The sequence below is a fragment of the Schistocerca cancellata genome, chromosome 4 (genome assembly GCF_023864275.1).
Source record: "Schistocerca cancellata isolate TAMUIC-IGC-003103 chromosome 4, iqSchCanc2.1, whole genome shotgun sequence".
NCBI classification, from domain to species: domain Eukaryota; kingdom Metazoa; phylum Arthropoda; class Insecta; order Orthoptera; family Acrididae; genus Schistocerca; species Schistocerca cancellata.
The window spans coordinates 604,919,471-604,940,023 of record NC_064629.1 but is presented as its reverse complement, the minus strand read 5'-3'; the positions used below and the strand labels follow the sequence as shown (position 1 = coordinate 604,940,023).

Genomic DNA, 20,553 nt, shown 5'->3' with positions numbered 1-20,553 from the left:
AGGAACAAATTGCATTTATAGTAGGATTTTTAAAGGACGATACCATAATATGGGCACATTGCGTCACAGATTCTTGTAAAATAGTAAAGGAATTTCAGGATAGGTTTTTGAAGAAATACTGATCTAAAGAAATACAAGATGATTTGATGACGGATTTTTATGTGGAGAGCCATGTCAGTCACAGTACTGTTTGTTAACAGATTTCTGTGAACACTGGGGGGGCAAGTTAAAATTAACTGAAACAGCCACGCGGGGTAGCTCTGCGATCTGAGGCAACTTACTATGGTTCGCGCGACTGCCCTAGTCGGAGGTTAGAGTCCTCCTTCGGGCATGGATGTGTGTGTTGTCCTTAGTGTAAGTTAGCTAAAGTTAGATTAAGTGGTGTGCAAGCCTAGGAACCAATAACCTCAGTAGTTTGGTCCCACAGGACCTTACCACAAACTTCCAAACATTGAAACCAGCCTGGATATTAAGTCATTCAGTTTTAATCTAGAATGCCTCTTACCATATGATGTACAGGAAGCAATGCTACCAGCACTGTGAGATACATATGGGAATTATTATCACTATCTTAGTAGAGTAGAGCAATTACAGCTTCAGAACAACAGGCGAGACAGCCAGCTGCTGAGGAAAAGATGATGTGCGTGCAGCCAAGGTGCACATACAGAGGCAGAGGAGGGACTGTCACTCAACTTAATCCACTCACCGCTCATTCAGAGGAACTCACCTCCAATCAGCATTTAAAAGATGATGGAAGTTTACATGTAAGTAAAGGAATTAATTTGATGGAGAAACAGAATTCAGACAGCATTTTTCACCTTTCTGAGTTGTTTAAAGAACCATTGACTGATGACATGTTTAATGTAGAATCAAGGGATGACACTTTGGGTACATATAATTTCAGCCATATCGTCTCCCGATAATGAAGAGCAATGACAAGAAGATTTACAGAAGGTAAGCGTTTGATAATAGTATAATCTGTGAACAGAATTTTGAATTTACTGGCTTATTAATAATTACGAAGAGGTTAGGGAATTTATTTTTGAATGAGATGCCAATGAGGAGCCTGAGTTTGTCTCTGAGAGGATTATTAGTGATGAGGAACTTCATAATTTGGACGTACAAGAAGGGTGGTGTCAGGCACAAAACCTGTGCAACTTACTGCTTCATGATAGGCTGGCCAGTTTTTGTCATTGTTCACCTATTGTTACCAATAATAAGGAGTCAAGGAATTGTTCTGATTTGAGTAGAAGAGAGATAATTAATGATCTTTTGGTGGAAGATGGTGAAAATGCTAATGTGATGAATTATGTGAATCCCATTGTTACTGCCCAATTACTAGGTGCCATACAGATATTCTTGTAGATAGTGGTTCAGAAGTATCAGCCACAGAGAATTCTATGAAGCAATCCCAAAGAAATAAAATTTTTCAGCTTTGCCAGTTACAGGTGTAAAAATTGTAGGTGTGACAGGGAAAGTTGCCAGAGCCGTTGAATATGAAGTATGGTTACCCATGGTGCTGAATGAGAAAATATTATAACATAATTTCTTAGTTATTGAAAATTTCAGCATAAAAATTTTGGTAGGGGTGGATTTTTTAAATGAATTTAAACCCTCAGAGGACTTTGAAGGCAAGACAATGAAGCAGTGAGTGCAAGGACGAGATTTTGTAGTGTCATTTAAAAACCAATTCAAATGTGAAAGGGACAACTCAGGTAGTTTCTTTATTGATCAGTTCCAGGATGATAATGGACCAAAACATGTAAGCATATATAATGTACAGAAGGAACTTGAACAAAAGAATACTTTGGAAATAATAGAGGATAAGGTAGCTAACAAAGTTTTGTCTAGTAGCCAGAAAGAAGACTTAAAACAGGTGTTAGTGAAATTGCGGGAGGTATTTTTGGAGGCTCCAGGGTGGGCTATGGACTTTGAGTGTAAATTAAATATAAAACCTGATGAGTAGTATGGTGCCAAGGAATATTCTGTACCATATTCAAAGAGGGAAGCTGTGAAAAAGTAGACAGAATGTTGGTTTGGGGAGTTATTGAGCAATACATTAACACACTGGGAATTGTTCCAAAATGTGACAGGAGCATACATTTGATGTTGGACGTGAGAAGACTTAGTGATGTAGTAGACAGAGGAAGTAACCGCCCAGTGCAAGTAGATCCGTTGCTTCAAAAATTTCATGGTGTTAAATTTCCTTCATCTTTAGATGTTACATGGTGGTTTTGGAATATAAGGTTGGCCCCATTTAAATATGTATGAGATTGGTCTTCCCGTGACTGGTACACAATCTGGCAGTCATGCATCGACAGCTGTCAAATAGTTTTCATTGTCCTACATGACCATTCATCCCCCACTCTTCTCCATATCCCCATGATCCATAGAATTTCTTGGAGTCTGAGAGACTGTAAGGAGAACCAAGTAGAATTAAGATCTACACACAGGACGAGTTTTTTTTTCATAATAGTATATGAATAGTGAGAATGACATTAATGAGTGTTGGCAAAGGTAAGTGGTAGTAACATCGAATAAACAAGTAAAAGATGCTCTGATGTGTGTGAATGTTTCATGATTATTCTTTGAGAATGAGAGTCAAGGGCAGGAAAAAAATATTAAGTTATGATAAGAGCTAAGGTAAGTGACCAGATGTGATGAAGTGGTACAGCTAAACGGTAAAAGAAATGGCTATTAACAACAGTTGAAATTAAATGGAAGTGTTAAATAAAGTTGCAGTACAAATGAAGTAAAATGCAGATACGCAAAGATAATAAAGCATTGTTCATGAAGCTATTATAATAAAGTAGCTGTAGATGAATTAAATCGTCAACAAAATATGAAGAGATAAGAGGCTGGGACAGGCAATGACCACCAGATATAGTTAGGAATTTTGCAGCAAAAAACGTAATGGGAGCACCTTGCTATTAATTGTTAGGGAAAATTTGGGACCTCTGTCAAAGCACAAGTAGGGTTCAGCTAGCAAGCACAGTTTTTCCATTAGGTTTCCATTGGACAAATTACTATGAGCCAATTTTATTTAAATGGCACTATCTGTACAAGAAAGACAAGTATAGTAAAGCCAATGTGAGAGAAATAATATGAGCTTTAACCAACAAGTTTAGCTGAATGTTAAATGGATATCTTGGTCACAGTAAAGTAAAGGATTTTAACTTTAGAAGATCACACAGTTGTGGCAGAACTGTATTATTCACAGCTTGGAACATGCACAACTGAAACTGAAACAATAGCATTCATGACAAAGGTATTCCTGACAAAGGTCACAAGAGAATTAAAAATAGGGTTATATAAAACCGAATGGAGGTTTATTTGTGAAAGTTATGACGTAGGTGAGAAGTGTCTGTTGGAATTTGGTAAAGCTGAAATAGGATTTAATAGGTATTTGTGAAAGTTATTGAGAATAGGAAAATATTTGTCTACATCTACATATATACTCTGCTAACCACCAAGCGGTGTGTGGCGGGGAGCACAATTTGTACCAAAGTCATATTTCCCCTCCTCTGTTCCACCACGGATAGCGCAAGGGAAAAATGATTGTCTGAACACCTCAGTACGAGCTCTAATTTCCCTTATCTTTGAATGGTGATCACTGCACGATTTGAAAGCTGGTGGTGATAATATATGCTCTACATCCTCAGTGAAGATCGGATTTCAGAATTTAGTGAGCAGCTCCTTCCATTTAGCACATCATTTATCTGCAACTGTGTCTCACTTCAAACTTTCTATGAGATTTGTAACACTCTCGCGATGGCTATATGTACCAGTCAGGAATCTTGCCGCACTTCTTTGGACCTTCTCAATCTCTTGAATCAGACCCAACTGGTAAGGGTCCCATACAGATGAACAATACTCTAATACTGGATGACCTAATGCATTGTAAGCAATTTCCTTTGTTGAAGGACTGCATTGCTTCAGGATTCTACCAATAAACTGCAATCTAGGGTTCACCTTGCCCATTACTTGTGTAATCTGATCATTCCATTTAAGATCATTTTGAATAATCACACCCAGATACTTGACAGATGTTACCACTTCCAAAGACTGGGCATTTATTTTGTACTCTTCCATTACTGGAGATTTTTGCCTTGTTATACGCAGTAGGCTACACTTACTAATATTGAGAGATAACTGCCAGTAATTACACCGCGCATTTGTTTTCTGCAAATTCTCAATGAATCGTTCACAACTTTCATGTGATACTACTTTCCTGTAGACTACAGCATCGTCAGCAAACAGTCTAATGCCACAATCAATACCATCAACTAGATTGTTTATGTAAATCGTAAAAAGCAGTGGACCTATTACACTGCCCTGGGGCACACCTGACATTACGCTAGCTTCTGTTGAAGTCACCCCATTCAGGATGACATACTGCTCTCTGCCTGTTAGAAAACTTTCTACCCAACTGCGTATGTCATCAGATAGATCGTAAGTGCACACTTTTTGGAGCAAGCGACAGTGTGGAACTGAGTCAATCGCCTTTCATAACTTGAGAAATATGGCATCAACCTGGGAGCCCATATCTAGAGCCCATTGTATATCATGCACAAAGAGGGCCAGCTGTGTCTCGCATGACCCCTGTTTCCTAAGACCATGCTGGTTTCTGGAGATGAGCTTCTCAGAGTCCAGAAAGGTCATTATGTCTGAACACAAAATATCTTCCATGATTCTACAACAAATCAATGTCAGTGAAATAGGTCGGTAATTATGTGCATCTGATTTTCTACCCTTTTTATAGATTGCTATGACCTGGGCCTTCTTCCAGTCCTGTGGAACACTCCGCTGCTCCAATAATCTCTGAGAGATGATGGATAAGAATGGTGCTATATTTGTTGCATAGTCAACATATAATCTTACAAGGATACCGTCCGGGACAGATGCCTTCCTGGCATCTAAGGATCTTAACTGTTTTACAATCCCAGATACAATAAACACCATGTTAGCCATTCTTGCGTCTGTTTGATAACTGAAAGGGAGAATGGTGCTGCAGTCTTCTACCGTAAACGAGTTTTTGAAAGCTAGGTTTAGAATTTCAGCCTTCTAAGGTATGATGTCTGTAAAGTTGATGGGGTATTTATTTAAAGTCTTATTTAGAGACAATTAGTGTTAAGGCCCTAAGTCAAAGGACTGTGGAGATGGACAAATTCCTCCCTTATTAGCAAATAAGGATGAAAAAGGACTGCACCGATGTAAAAATCCCACCCTTGGTAGGAAGTTGTTAGTTGTTAAGTGCAAGGAATTATGAGAGTGCAACAGACTTCTGCATTACTTATAAGGTCCTGAGGTATAAATTTTGAAAACTATCTGCTTGCCACGAAATAAATCAAAAACTCAGTAAACGCAGAAACCATGTGAAAACTAAAGGTGGTTAGGAGAAGTACTCGAGTATGATGAAACTGAGTGAATATTCAACTGTGACATAACATTGAGAAGTATAGATAACTGAGACAAAAAAGGCTCTGAAATGAAGAGAGGCTCCATCATTTAAAGCTCATCACAAACGTTGATTGGAAATAGATGTAAGGTTTGAAAAGTATGAATAAGTAGAATTATGGTTTTTCTTATTGCACAGGATGCAAGATTTATAATTTTCTTGATGATTATAATTTGGGGTAAAATATGTTTTAAATGATTTTCTTACTCAAAGGTAAAGGCAATTGATGATTTATCGAAAAATGTGTGTGTTCACGAGCTGTAACAGAATTTAATTTTTTGAATCTTCAGTAATAAATATGAATTTTGAAATGACAAATAATATTTTCATATTTTGTGTTTAACAATTCTATGTAAGATTGAGAGCAAGGCATTGCAGGGATACTTTTAATATGTTATAAAACTGATTTTAAATAATATCAGTCAGTGATGGTATAAAAAAATCTTATATGATTATTGAAAAGTGATAAATTGAATTAATTGATTTAGCTGAAATAGTGGGGAATAATTTTTGAATTAACAATGTTTGCTTATATAGTTCCAAATCTTCAAATTTATTGGTTATTGCATTAAATGATTAGAATCTTTTAATACAATGGAGGCGGGGTGTAACGTAGCATCTACGTTATGTAGTACGGTAAAAATATACCGACTCTATTTTGAAATTTTATTTAAAGCTTCAATAATAATAATAATAATCATAATAATATGCAGAAGGCATAGTCAACATATAATCTTATGGGGATACCGTCTGGGCCAGATGCCTTCCTGGCATCTAAGGATCTTAACTCTTTTACAATCCTAGATACATCATTATAGAAGGCTTTGAGTCATCTCGAGCAGGAAGGCTCACTGGTTGACACAGCCGAATGAAGATGGGAGTACCAGCTGCATGGGAAAATGATAGGTTTCTAGTACCTTCTAGAACAATTTCAACATAGTAATACCATACTGGTATCAGAAAGCACACGGGATTGTGAAAGCTGAGGTGAACATTCCAGCATTCAGTTTAGTCATAATGGTAGTCAGGTGGAATAAATCTCAGAGTAATAAACTGCTCCATCAACCTTACTAACTTTCAAGTTCAGTTTTAATTGTTGTTTGTCTTTCATAATTTGTGTTTCTCTGTCAGTGTATACAAATTTTTAAATTTAAGTGCAGCTTCTAATGTATCATGCAGTTCTGAAGACATGAATAGATGAAAATGCAGGAAGTGTGACAGTAGTGACTTGAATTTTGGTTTTACATGTTCTACTGCAGTAAATGGGGAATGAAAAAAGTGTGTGATTTGTTTCAAACTCCTAGCTACAGAGAGGAAACTTCCTAATAAAGTGAAATGTTTGGGGTCAAATCATGGTAATTGGTAAACAAATCATGAAAATATTTTTCCCCCATGTTAAAATAAATTACAGAGAAAAACTTACTATAAACATGCTAACATTCATACAAATGCAGTTCTTTCATCTTACAAAGTTGCCTACAGTGTAGCAAAGAGCAAGGAACCTCACATCGTAGCGGAGAATCTTATTTTACCAGCTACTCGGGACATGGTATCTAATATAATAAGTTAGTCAGCTGCCCAATCTGTCTTTGTCAGACAGTACTATCAGTCATTGAATATTCAATATCGCAGATGACATTAATGATCAGTTGGTTCAGAAAATTCAAAGATAATGGTGATTTGGATACTGAGTTGGATGAAGCTACTGATCACCACAATGATGTGCATCTAATTTGTTACATATGGTTTATACATTATTGTAAATTTCTTGAAGATCCTATTTTCTGCAGGAAAATGAGTCCTGGTTCAAATGAAACATACCTCTTTGGAACAATATACTATTTTACGCACAAAAACAACATTAATTGGGAAAATTATGTAGGCATGTGTAGAGATGAAAGTCATAGTATCACTGGCTGTTATACCAGATTGCAAGCTCTGATCCATAAAGAGGCATCTCATGCTACTTGGACACACTATCTTATTCACTGAGTAGCATGACCCCTGTCCTTTGTGAGGTTCTTCAATCAGTGACTGAAGTGGTTAACATCTTTGAAATTCAAGCACTGAAGTCAATATGTTTTCATCAAATGGCATTGCTATGAGAGCTGTACACATTTCCCTAAATTTTTACAGTCACTCTCGTTGCCTCTCATGTAGAGATATCTTGAAAAGTGTATACAAAGTCAGGAATGAACTTCACTTTTACCTTGCTCCAGAGAAACATTTGAGTTCCGAGAAGTTAGTAGAAGTGACTTTATTTTGAAGCTGGCTTATTTTTTGGCTTTAAGAAACTCAATTCACAAACATATCCCTTGAAGATAATGACACCAGCATTCTGCAACTGTCAGACAATATTGCAGCCTTCAAAAAGCAACTACTATTGTGGAAAAAAAATTAGGCAATAAAGATATACATTTTCCCTGCTCTTCAAATAGTTTTAATGACTTGTTTTTGGGTAAAAAATTGAAGCCTATGTTTGTATATTATTTAACTGAACAAAGGGAGTACTTTGTTATGTGTTTTCCAGAAGAAGTTGAACAACACAACTAGATCAAAGATATTTTCAGTACAGAACTTGCATGAACACTTACCACTGAAGAGCAAGACCAATTCATTGATATTTCTTCAGACTCAACATGAAATCTGACTTCATTTGCTCATCAATACTTGAGTTATGAAGATTGGTGAAGCAAGAATATGTGCAAGTAGATAAAAAGTCTCTACAAGTACATTTTGCAACATCCTACTTATGTGAAGTAGGTTACTCAGCATTGGAAGTCATCAGCACAAAAAATATATTATACATGAATGCAGGGAAAGAGAAGAAAGAGAGGAAGAATAGAGTTCTCAGTTCTTATGGGAGTGCAGTCATTATAGCTGGCACATAAGCTCGGATTATGAAAGGGTGGGGAAGGAAATTGGCCGTTCCCTTTCCAAAGGAATTGTCCTGGCATTTGCCTGGAGTGATTTCAGGAAATTATGGAAAACCTATGACTGGATGGCCATATGGGGATTTAAACCACTGTCCTACCACATCAGAGTCCATGTGCTAACCACCACACCATCTCACTCAGTGTGGAGAAAGAGATGTGAATCACAATTTCCAATCTTGGGCCAAGTTTGAAAGAGCTGATGATGAAGCAGGAAACTCATCAGTGCCATTGATTTTGTTGAAAGACTAAGATTTAATGACATTAAAAGCTGATTAAAAACTCTAAAAGTTAGAATACCACTGTCCTAAGATATCTACATCTACATCTACATTTATACTCCGCAAGCCACCCAACGGTGTGTGGCGGAGGGCACTTTACGTGCCACTGTCATTACCTCCCTTTCCTGTTCCAGTCGCGTATGGTTCGCGGGAAGAACGACTGTCTGAAAGCCTCTGTGCGCGCTCTAATCTCTCTAATTTTACATTCGTGATCTCCTTGGGAGATATGTACTGACATTATTACAAACAATGAGATCATTTTATAATGAAGTTGTACAATAAGCTCAAACAGCAATGATATGTTTGTACATCTCGCAAGCAATAGAGATAGTAGCACAACACAGAGTAGAGTACAAAATGTGACAGTGAATATTCAATTTTAGAAAATAATTGATGTTTTCTTAAAAAAATAAAAATTAATTGGAGGCCAGACAGCAAATGTACAAAAAATTCAATCAGCATCACTGCTGTGGATGAGGAATGTAATGAATGTAAACAATAAAAAAATCAATAAATGTAGGTGAATAACAGTGTTATGTGAAGTGATGGTGGAGGGAGAGGGGGGTGGGGGGGGTGGGGGGGGGAGGAAAGGGAAGATACTGATGATATCAGCTGGATCAGGAATTTATGTGGAATCAGCAGTGATGAGTGAAAATGTGTGTTGGACCAGGACACGAACCTGGGATCTCCTGTTTACTAGCAGTTGTGTGAAGAACTGGGCTACCCAGCCACAGTGTTAATCAAAAATGCACAGACTACCTCGGCACATGCTTTGACCAACACACATTCCCATCTAGTCTCACCACTTATCTGCAGTCCCCATCCATGTCCTCAATGTTCACTAATTTTAGACTCCCACTGCAGACTGAACATAAATGTGCATTTGCACTGATGGTTGTGGATTCATAGCCCATCAAGGCATATCAATTTTATGAATCTGTGGTATATGTTTTTTTGGACATGTCTGAAAAGACAGACACAATGCATTCATATCATGTGAATAACAGTACAGTTTATAAAATGGTATTTATCCAATAGAGGAAGTAAATACTGTTGAAGCACTCAGGTGTTCTATTAGATTTTTCACCTCAGCTTCTTTACAATATACAAACTTTCGGATACAGAATAATCAACGATCATAAGGAAAGACCGCTTGGTATACTAGAAAAATGAGATGAAAATATCAAATATTAAGTTAAATCGCTGAACAACAAGAGAAAATAATATGAAATGACCAACAAACAATTAAATTAGAAGTAGGGAGAAAGAGGACAACTTACTATTTATTTGGAAGCACTCTTTAAATTTATAGGGTGATATTACTTGCCTATCAGAATTTTTGTAGCAATAAATCATTAAATATCAGATGAGTCAAAACAATCCTGATATCACATAAAACCTATTTAATGAATGATAACATTTTGCACATGTATCAAGACAGAAGTAACTGCTCTAAAATGAAGAAAAGTGCCATGCTCAAGATGAATAAAGAAAAGATAATTTAGAGAAGGTAAGCAGAAAGAAGAGACAGTGCATGATTTAGAGTAAAGAACTGTATAACTGAATGTTTAAACATAAGCAGTAATGAACAGGAGAAATGGAAATTCATCAAACTGATGTCTATTCTCCAAAAACAATATATTTGCCAGTCCTATACAAAAGCAACTAGCGATTCATTAAATTCTGGTGAAACTAAAACTGTAGTCTCTCACTGCATGCTTTTAAAAATATCCTCATCCATTTCCAGGTGTAATGTACTGTACATCATCATTAACAATTTAATTTGTGCAATATTTTAAAATCCTGAATGAAATACAAACTAAGATGTGAGATGAGGAAAAAATTCAACAAAATGTACACACACACACACACACACACACACACACACACACACACACACACACACACACACACACACACACTGAAGTGATATGGAAGGGTGTGCTAGAATCAGGAAGGACAGCATGGGACACAGTAGGAAGAGGTGAAAACTTCAGAGGTTAGAAATATCAGAGGAATTTTAATTTATCAACTGCCAAAGCTAGACTGAATAACTCTTATTGTACAAGGATTGATTTTGTTTAAATCAATGAAAATTAAAGACTGGTTTCATGAAAGTTTGTGTTAGCAACCATTGTATAGTTGTGATGCATGAGAATTTGTGACATTTGCCTGCAGAGTGAATCTAATCTTACATAAAACAGCTTTTTTATTGAGTTTCCCCACAGCTCACAAGTGTCTCACACATACTTTCAGCTTCTGCAGTTAATGTCCATATGTTATTTACTTTTTTAATGTTAAATCATATATAATTTGTTTCAAAATTAATTTAGATGTGCTTTTAGTATGTTGAAAATCAATTTAAACTACTTGGATGTGTCACATTAATTATGGTAGTTTCAAAAGTGTATCACATATATTAGAAATACTTTGTTTAGATATTATGCATATTATCTATTCATTGCTTAATGCTTCTACATTAAGCAGTTTTCCCATCATACATTTGAACAACCAACTTGTCCATTTCACAACACTGTTACAACTGCCACTACTGTATGCTATATACAGTGATCTATATCAGAAGCTCAATTGAAACTAAGACTATCCTCATCAACAGAAAGTTCATTATTTGTAAGATACTTTTCAAGTACAGTCCTGAATGTTATAAAGTGATGATCATAGATATATTCTGACAGTACAGGAACTTCTAAGAAATCATATTTCAAACTCAACCAATGCTATCGTTGTACTGGAAGTGATGGTCAAGGTCTTTCTCCAAAAGGAACTGTCACAACTATTCAAACAGGCACATGGCACCACATTAACTTTGAAGAATGCATGCATTCTAGAAGTGTTATTAACTATTTTTGGGGAAGTATTCACAAAATGAGAAAAAAGCATAGACATGAACACTGTCAGAGGGAAAAAGCACACAGAAATTATTTAAAATTAATTATGGTCACACAAGTCTTTATTTCCACTTTCAAGTTTTTAGTTTGTGTCATATCTCAAATTTAAATACTTAACACAATGTTTTTTGTGATACTGTCTGTTTACCATCTTTTGTTGTTCTATCTCTCTTTCCCTATAAATACATCAAGATAATAGTTATATTGTTCCCTAATTTTTCTTCTGTTTTGGAATAAACATTGTTGACTGCTACTTACAAAGCATTCTACAAATAATTTTTTAGATAATACTATCACAAATTGAAACAGTCCATCAGTTGAAGCAAGCAACCTTACAAATAAATTTGAGAGCCGATGAAATAAAGTATTCTGGAGCACTTGTGCAGAATGAGACACAATAAACATTATGTTAATGTTATTCTGCAGTACAGGTATATTTTTGAGTATAGAACTAAAACATGTGGCCAATACTGTAAGACAGAACATATGGATACCTGTACTTCATTGAATAACTGTAAATTTGTATCTAGAAGAAACCTATGTGGAAATATATAGATTTCTAGCATCTCCCAAGAACTTCTAAGTGAACCATCATAAGTGTGAACAAACCTTTCCAGAATGCCCCATAAGTTTGGTTCATAATATACAAGTGATTTGAGCAGGCTAGGGATTCAAATAATTCAGAACTAACAGTTGAGTTTGAACATTTGTACTCTTATATATACATGTTTCCTCATGGAACATCCAGCCATTTTGAAAGAATGTAATCCAGTAAAGGTCATAAATGGCAGCTAAACAACCATTCATAGTAGTCATTATGAACTGAGTTGTAAAGGTAGATCAACTAGTGTCATTAATCCCCTAAGATAACACTACAAACATGTACAAAATGGCTTGACAGCACCACTCTGCATAGTGCATTTCACAAACAGTTGTTATGGTCTCAGGTAGTCTTTTACAATCAACTCAATGCAGTTATATTGTGAATCAGCTGCTGAATCTACATAGATGTTTGTGAACACCTTCACGTTCTGTTGCATTCACACGTGATAGCTTCTACAGTAGATAATGCCGCATTAGTTAAAGTAGCTTGCCATCTTTGTTGGTCAAATTTAGAATTGATCACATTTAATGCAATCTATAATGTAAGTAGAACAAGACTGAATATGATCATAAAATAACCATGCATGATAATTTCACAGTCCCTAACATTTGATGGAACATCCTTTCTATCTGAAAGCCATTATGAAGCTCTGTTCATTTTTTGATCTAAGTTCCACAGCTGCACCTGCTTTACTATCTCTATTTTATTAATTTTGGGACTGCAGCCTCCTTCTGAAGTACTCAGTCTTGTAAGCTGTCAAGCTGGAACCTGACAAAGAATGAAATATAAATGAGTAAAATACCAACAACACAGTGTAGCTGTGGAACTGATATTTCCAGAAAAATATATTCATCCATGGATCCACAAATAAAATTCTCCTTCAAAAATAATGTAGAAAATTCTTTGTGTACATTCACTAGTTAGAAACAAAAAGATGAGATTGGTGCATTTACATGTAATTGAATTGTGTAGCCTACTCACTTGATCATGCCAATTTGACATAGCAGTGCTATGACTTTTGTATGTCACTGCACACTGCTTACTGCAGGATGAGAGGGTGCCCAGAGAATAAGAAATTTATTTTTGAATGTAAGAGTTAAAAATATTGTTTTTGCAAGCTGAAAAAAATGATTAACAGAGTAGTTGGAAAAGCCATGTAATCTCTCACATTTGTGCATGATGCAGTACATAGCTGACATCCCAGTTGTTCTTTGCTGAATTAAGAAACTCATATGTTTAGACATGTATATTTAAGAACTATAATCTAGTGCTATATCATCAAAATCAAAAGAAAGATGTATAGCACATATGACAATTCATGATAACATGAACCTTTAACAAAGTCTGCCAGAACTACATACCTTTCAGGCATAATGGGGACCACACACACACAATGTTTTTTTTCTGCTTGTGGTGGAAGAAATAGTACATTTGCTCCCACTAAAATGTATTCCTGCTTGCTATTATCTCAGTCTCAACAACAGTAGCCACAGAAAGTGGAATCAATGGATTCCAGAACAAATGACACCTCTTGCAACAGGCTACACAACATAACAACCATTGGACAGTGACAGCATAGTCATCAGTAAAAGTACCATACACTGTGACCAGAGAACCAACATTTGCTCAGGCAGCTTAATAACGGAGACGAGGAAGTAATGAGCTTACTACAGAAAAGAAAAATATATTTGCAATTTCAGTCTATTGGGCTATAATTGTGGACTCTTTGTTTATGGTGGTTATAAATACCAGTTATAGAGAACTTTCCTGATTTGAGCATCAGTCTTTAATAATAATAAATGAGGCATAAATAACTTCTGTTATCTTTATGACGTCTGAAGATGGTTAATAAATATCAGATAATAATAGTAAATAAGTATATCATTGCAAGATAGTGATAGTTATAAGATATTTTAATGGATGTTTATATAAGTTCAGCTTCATTATGTAGTATATCTTATTTACTCCTCTGATATTCAATTGTGAACATGTAGGAGATAATGTCCTCCAGGTCTGTGAAATGACTGAAGGGTTCATTATGTATTTTTAAAAAAATGTTCTGCTTATTTCTGCTACCACAGTTCACTATCTCAAGTAAGATTAATTTTTCTTAAAGGCACCGATATTCAGATTTAAGTAGCCAGTGTTCTCACATAACATTTAATTCATTAAACTGATATATGTCTGCAACAACTATAAACATAATTTCTTATGGAATTACAGTGATCGTTTTTAATAAAACAGTTCATATCACTGTAATGTAAAATACATAAGTAGTTTTGGGTACTGAACATGTACCAATATGAATTGCTAGTTACTGACCACCTGTCATGCACGATTATGATTTAACCAAATCAGTTACAGACATTAAACTGCAATTATTTGGACTGTTTTAATGAAAGTCTTTATCAAAGTGTCCACAAAATAACAAAGCTGTAACAAAGCTGTAACAAATACTTGGTAATGAAATAATAGTTTGCAAGACTGTCTCACTCCCTCAGAGTCACTAATTCAGAAATTATTTTAATACATACATCTTACCATGCAGCAAATAAAGAGCACAGAAAAAGGGTTTACCTCATCAGTGTCTGAGTTGAAAAGAAGAAGATCAAAAGGAATAGCAGCCACCAAGTCTATTACAAACCAGCCTTTCAGGTAATGCACTGCAATCTTCCCTGGATGAGATACTACCTCTTCATTGCTGTTCACATATGTTGTGCGGAAATTTATAAGTATGTCTATGATGAATGTTACATCAACTGAAAAAGATTAAAATGTTGTTCTCTTAACATAATTGTATAAAGTAATCCACAAAAGTACAAGTAAAGAGTACAAAAGTCTAGCGGGACAATGAATTCTTTTTCAGGAATCTGTGCAGACAATGAAATGATCATTTTTAGCATCCACAAAACTGATGAGCTACATATTTCCTCAGTTAGGTGATAAAGCTGCTACATAATTTTCCAAAACAGATGAAAAGAATAAAAATAGATCTAGCACATAAGTTACTTACAAGAACACCATCATTTTCCTTGGATCTCAATATAGGGGAGAAAATTTAGGAATATGGAAATACAAGGGGTGATCAAAAAGTTTCCATTCGAAAGCCATATAGTCCATAATCAATATGCCAGCCAGGCAAAATTGCCATCAGCATTGAAGAAATCATCTCACCAATGCACCAGGTTGAGGATACCCATTTGGTAACCGTGTGTTGAAAAGAATAACACCATACTGGCCCTGTTTCAACACACTGGTATTAATGTTGGCTCAGTTCACATTTCTGCATTTACCATCTATGTCAGAAAGACATGAATGCCACACTACACCCTTGCCTACTTGTCAGTGCTTAAATAACCACTTCAGAGTTGTGCTACATTGCATATACGCTGCAGCAATGCCCTCAAAAGGAAACTCTTTGATCACCCCTTATAATAAAAAAATTGAAAAGAAAGAATGGTTACATGATTTGCCCAAAACCAAGAAAAAATAGATTAGAGAAACATTTGCTGTGCATTTGAATGATGCTCAAAATAATCTACAGTAAGTAGATGAGATTCCCATATGTTAGTGAAGTATGAGGTCACTGGGTGACATTCCACCAGACAATTTACCTCTACTGCCCTTTAAAATCCCAAGACTCTAATTTACACACTCATCTTTAAATTCTCAATCTCCCGTCATTTGCTGTACATGATTTTGAGCATAATTCAAAAGTGTATCAAATGTTTGCATGATCTAAATTATTTCTTAATTTTAGATACGTCATTTCACAAAACATTTTTCCTTTTACCAATTTTTTTTGCAAGTTTTATTCAGAAAGCATGAAATACAATATATTTCAATATTGATTGGTATTCTATTATTGTGAAGAGTAAATAGGTTAAGAGGAAGTAGAGACACTTCAATTTACCCAGCAATTTAATATTTTTAGACACTTCATTTACATAGCTAGCAGCAGCTGTTGTGGAAATATTTCAGTTTTCCCTCAAATCATTAATTAAATATTTCATAATTACCATGATTACTTTTGAACAATTACATGCTTTTGCAAAACTAGACCTCTCACACTGGTCACTTTAATACCCCATTTGTTCATATCCTATTCTTCGCTTTGTTATGAAAATTTGGACAAAAATACATTGCTTAATTTCTAGTGAGTCTTGTTTTCAATCCACTTAAATATTTGACCCCAAGGAATATATGAAAAGGGCAGAAATTATGTGTGGTACTTATTAACATCAGTGCTCAACTTACCCTAGACTTGAAATGCTTGACAAGTGTCTTATTTTCTTTTACATTTTTTAGTAAGCTGCATATACAAAACAAGGTTGCTACATTAATAAAAAGTAATTTTTGATTTGCATTGTTCTGTTAGATGACACAGTGTGTGTTCTGCATAAGTACATAAAACATGAATACAATAGTGATTTTCAGTGACAAAATAGCTACTCATGCAACTACAAATACTTACTTTACAGCAACACTACAGTAAATTAAAACAAATATATCACTGATTTGATTTAATTCACTTGTTAATTGGTCTTTTCTATAAACAGGTACAATGAGATAGTTTACAAGTGATGAGAATAATTTAGTGTGAACATGTTTCAAATTAGATGTCGGTTAAGTGAAATATAATAATAAAATAATATTCATATGGTGGAAAGTCCAGGTTGAAATATCAACAATTATGAATGGATAGAGGGCTACTCACCACGAAGATGACACACTGAGTCAGAGAAAGGCATGACAAAAAGACTGTTACACATAAGTCTACAGCCAAAACCTCACGAAAAGAAAAACGCACACATATTCACACAAGCAAGCGTGTGCTCATGCCCCCCCCCTCCCTCCCCCTACACACACACACACACACACACACACACACACACACACACACGATTGCTTCAGCCAGACTGCAGCAGAAACACATTGAATGGGAGCAACAATCTGGAGTGTCCCTTCATCACACAAGACAATCCTGGACTGCTGGAACAACTGAACCACAACCTTCGTCACTGCTCTGATTATATATTGTCACGGTCTGAAATTAGGGACTCCTATCCCAGACCTTCCCACCGCTCCTAAAGTAGTGTTCCATTGTCCACACAACCTCCACACCATCTTAGTCTACCCCTGCACCACTCCAATCCCAACTCCTTGCCACAGGGATCATATCTCAGAGGAACACCCAGGTGCAAGACCTGCCAAATCCACCCACCCAGTGTTTCCTATTCCAGTCCTGTCATAGGCATATCCTACCTCATCGGAGGCTGGGCCACCTGTGAAAGCAACCAAGTCATAGACTAGCTCTGCTGCAACCATTGCTCAGATTTTTACATTGGTATGACTATCAACCAGCTGTCCATCAGAATGAATGTTCATGTCAAATTGTGACAAAGAGCAAAGTGGACCACCCTGTGGTACAATATGCAGCTATTCATAACATGCTTGATTTCAATGGCTGCTTCACAGCCCAGGCAACAGGGATTCTCCCCTCCACCACCAGCTTTTCTGAGTTGCATAAATGGGAGTAATTTTCACAACACACTCTTTGTTCTAAAACCCTCCCATCCTCAAACTGTGGTACCCTACTGTCCTCACAACTGCCAACTGCCACTCAGTTGTTTTTGCCCCCTCTGTACTGCCAGCCCCTCACATTTCATGCTGCGTCCACTCACCCTCAATGTGTGCTGCTGTTTGCTGGCACACCCATTGATCTTTCCTCTGCCTCTGACTCTCTCCTTTCTGCTTGCCGTTTTCCCACTTCTCTCCCTTCTCCACAATGTCATGATGTTGTCCCTGGCAGCCATGTCCTGCCACCTCTAGTCCCTCAACGTGGCACTAGGCAATGCTGTTTCCTGTTCTCCCATCCATACCCTGCCATCACTTACCCTTCCCTGCCCCACTCCGGATTGCTGCTCCCGTCTGACATATTTCTGTTGCATTCTATCTGGAGCAGCCATAGAGAGCAGTCATGTGTATGTGAGGTGTGCCAGTTTGTGTGAATGTGTGTTTTCCTTTCCAAGGAATACTATGGATGAAAGCTTATATGTAACAAGTCTTTTTGTCATGCCTGTCTGCAACTCAACATGTCATGTTTTGGTGAGTAGCCATCTATCCTTTCACAGTGTTAAAACAATATTCAGTTTTTTCCAGTAAATAGCCACATACAATTCACACTTATTGCAAGTTTTAAGAGTTTCTGTGAAATTCATAAATAATATTGCTCTCTTGTAGAGCAGAGGTTCATTTTGCTTCAGTTTGGTTTGTGCAAAGTAAGTACACTGTTTTCATTTTCACCTTATATTAATTTACAAATAGCTTTATTTTTACATATTGCATATCTGCAGTTACCTGTATAAAATACTGACTTTGACGATTCCCTGAATGCTTAAATCTGATGTCTTTTACATACGTGGCAGTCAAAAAAATATTTTAGCATTTGCAGGAGGAAGTTGGCGACTGAAATTTGGTGAAAATGATTCCACTGCAATGAAAACTGTATTTGTTTTAAGGATTGTCATCACAATTCACTTAGCAAATTTGTGAAACACTCTCCCCCATTTCATGATAATCCAAAACTGGCATCTCTTCTTTGAACTTTTTCAGTGCTACCCACCAATTCTATTTATTAAGGATTTCATACAGAGGAGCAACACTCCAGAAGTGGATGGGCAAGCACAGTTAGGCAGTCTCTTTGATAGATCTGTTGCATCTCTAAGTTGCAATGCACACAGAAGTGTTGTGGTGTTGTTTCAAGCCACCTTCATTCCAGCAAATGAAACAGAGCACAGAGGTGGCATGGTGGCAATGTGCAACTTTGTGGTCTGCACTATGTCAATTTGTAGCCACAAGCAGCACACTGAAGTGACACATGATGGAGATTTTCAAGTGTGACGCTGCTGTCTTCATCAATTTGAAGTGTCAAAATGTGAGACGATTTTGAGTTAAAATAAAATGAAATATACAGAAAAGTATTCTCAGTTGTATGATCATAATCATGCAAACTATTGCAATTGTAGTTTGCAAGGCAGAGCATGGCAGAACATTGCTGGAGAACTAAATGAAATGAAGCATCATACTCTGATTGCAACATCTATCCTGAAATGGAATGGGAGGGCATTCTATGAAGTATGTGTGGAGATACTCTCATATACTGTGGAGTTGTCTCATGTGGTTATTTGGTTTCCTATTGTGGTGGTGGTAGTAGTAGTAGTAGTAGTAGTAGTAGCAGTAGTAATACTTTTATTCATCCATGGAGTTTTTTACAAGGATATGGGGCATATCTTGGTATTAGAGATTAAGAACAACAAAATTAAAGTAATTCACATATATGGACATTTGTATACTTAAAGGTCTAGTATGACAACAATGTGAAAGATAGCTGACCATGGCCTTATAGTAGGAACCATCCTGACATTTACCTGAAGCAATTTAGCAAAACTAGCAATTAGCAATTTAGCAAAACTATAGAAAATATAAATCAGAATGGCTGAATGAAGATCAGAGCTTCCACCCCCCTCAATGCTATTTAAAATAGTGTTGGCTCATTTGGTTTATCCCTAGACTAAATACTGTTTTAAAAATAAGTTATTTAATAATGCAGAAGGTTAATGCTATAATTTTTGTCCATTTCTCACTCCTAATCACTGCACACATTACACACACTATACATACAGTGCTTCATAACATTACACACACTATTTGCTGACCATTTTGTGTATTGTACCGCAACTTCCCAATCACTATCCTGAAAAGCTGAGTTAGTGTCCCTCTATAATGAGTAAGATGTCACGTACATAAAGAGGATAAGGTATTAGTATTTATTATATATTGCATAGCTTTGGTAGGAGGTTTCTCCTGAAGGGAAAAAAAGGGAAAAATATAGTGGGAAAGTGTTATGCAGAATGATAAATGTTTTACCATCATTATTATTATTATTTGTTTGTGTTACATTTTTTACGAATCCCGTGGTTTGTGTTGTCTAAGTAATCCTTCAGTGTATAGAATGTGTTGTTTAACAGAGGCTGCATTTTTAAATAAGTTTATTTCAACGCTTTTTTTAAATTTCATTTTGAAATTCTTTGTACAGTTTTATTCCTAGGCAGAAAATGGTGTTTTCAGTTTTATGTTTATTCTTTTTCAGTGAATGTAAGTGCAGGCTGGATCTTGTTCCATGGTCATGGACAGAGCTGTTTGTGCACTAATTATTTTTTATGTGTATAACTGTTCAGTAAATATACTTACACTGTGCTGTTAAAATCCTTAGTTTGTTGAACAGATCTTTACAATAAGGTCAACTAATATTTTCAGTTGTTATTCTTATCACTCTTTTCTGCATTTTGAAAACTGTGTTCATATT

General features: G+C 36.1%; 1 protein-coding gene across 1 annotated transcript in view; it reads right to left on the bottom strand.

Annotated features, from left to right (window-relative positions):
- LOC126184345 (potassium voltage-gated channel subfamily H member 2) overlaps window positions 1-20,553 on the bottom strand; it is an 832,502-nt gene that overhangs the window by 437,985 nt on the left and 373,964 nt on the right. Inside the window, exon 3 of the mRNA XM_049926724.1 lies at window positions 14,763-14,944. Within this exon, the coding sequence (XP_049782681.1) occupies window positions 14,763-14,944 (182 nt within the window). The remainder of the gene's footprint in view (window positions 1-14,762; window positions 14,945-20,553) is intronic.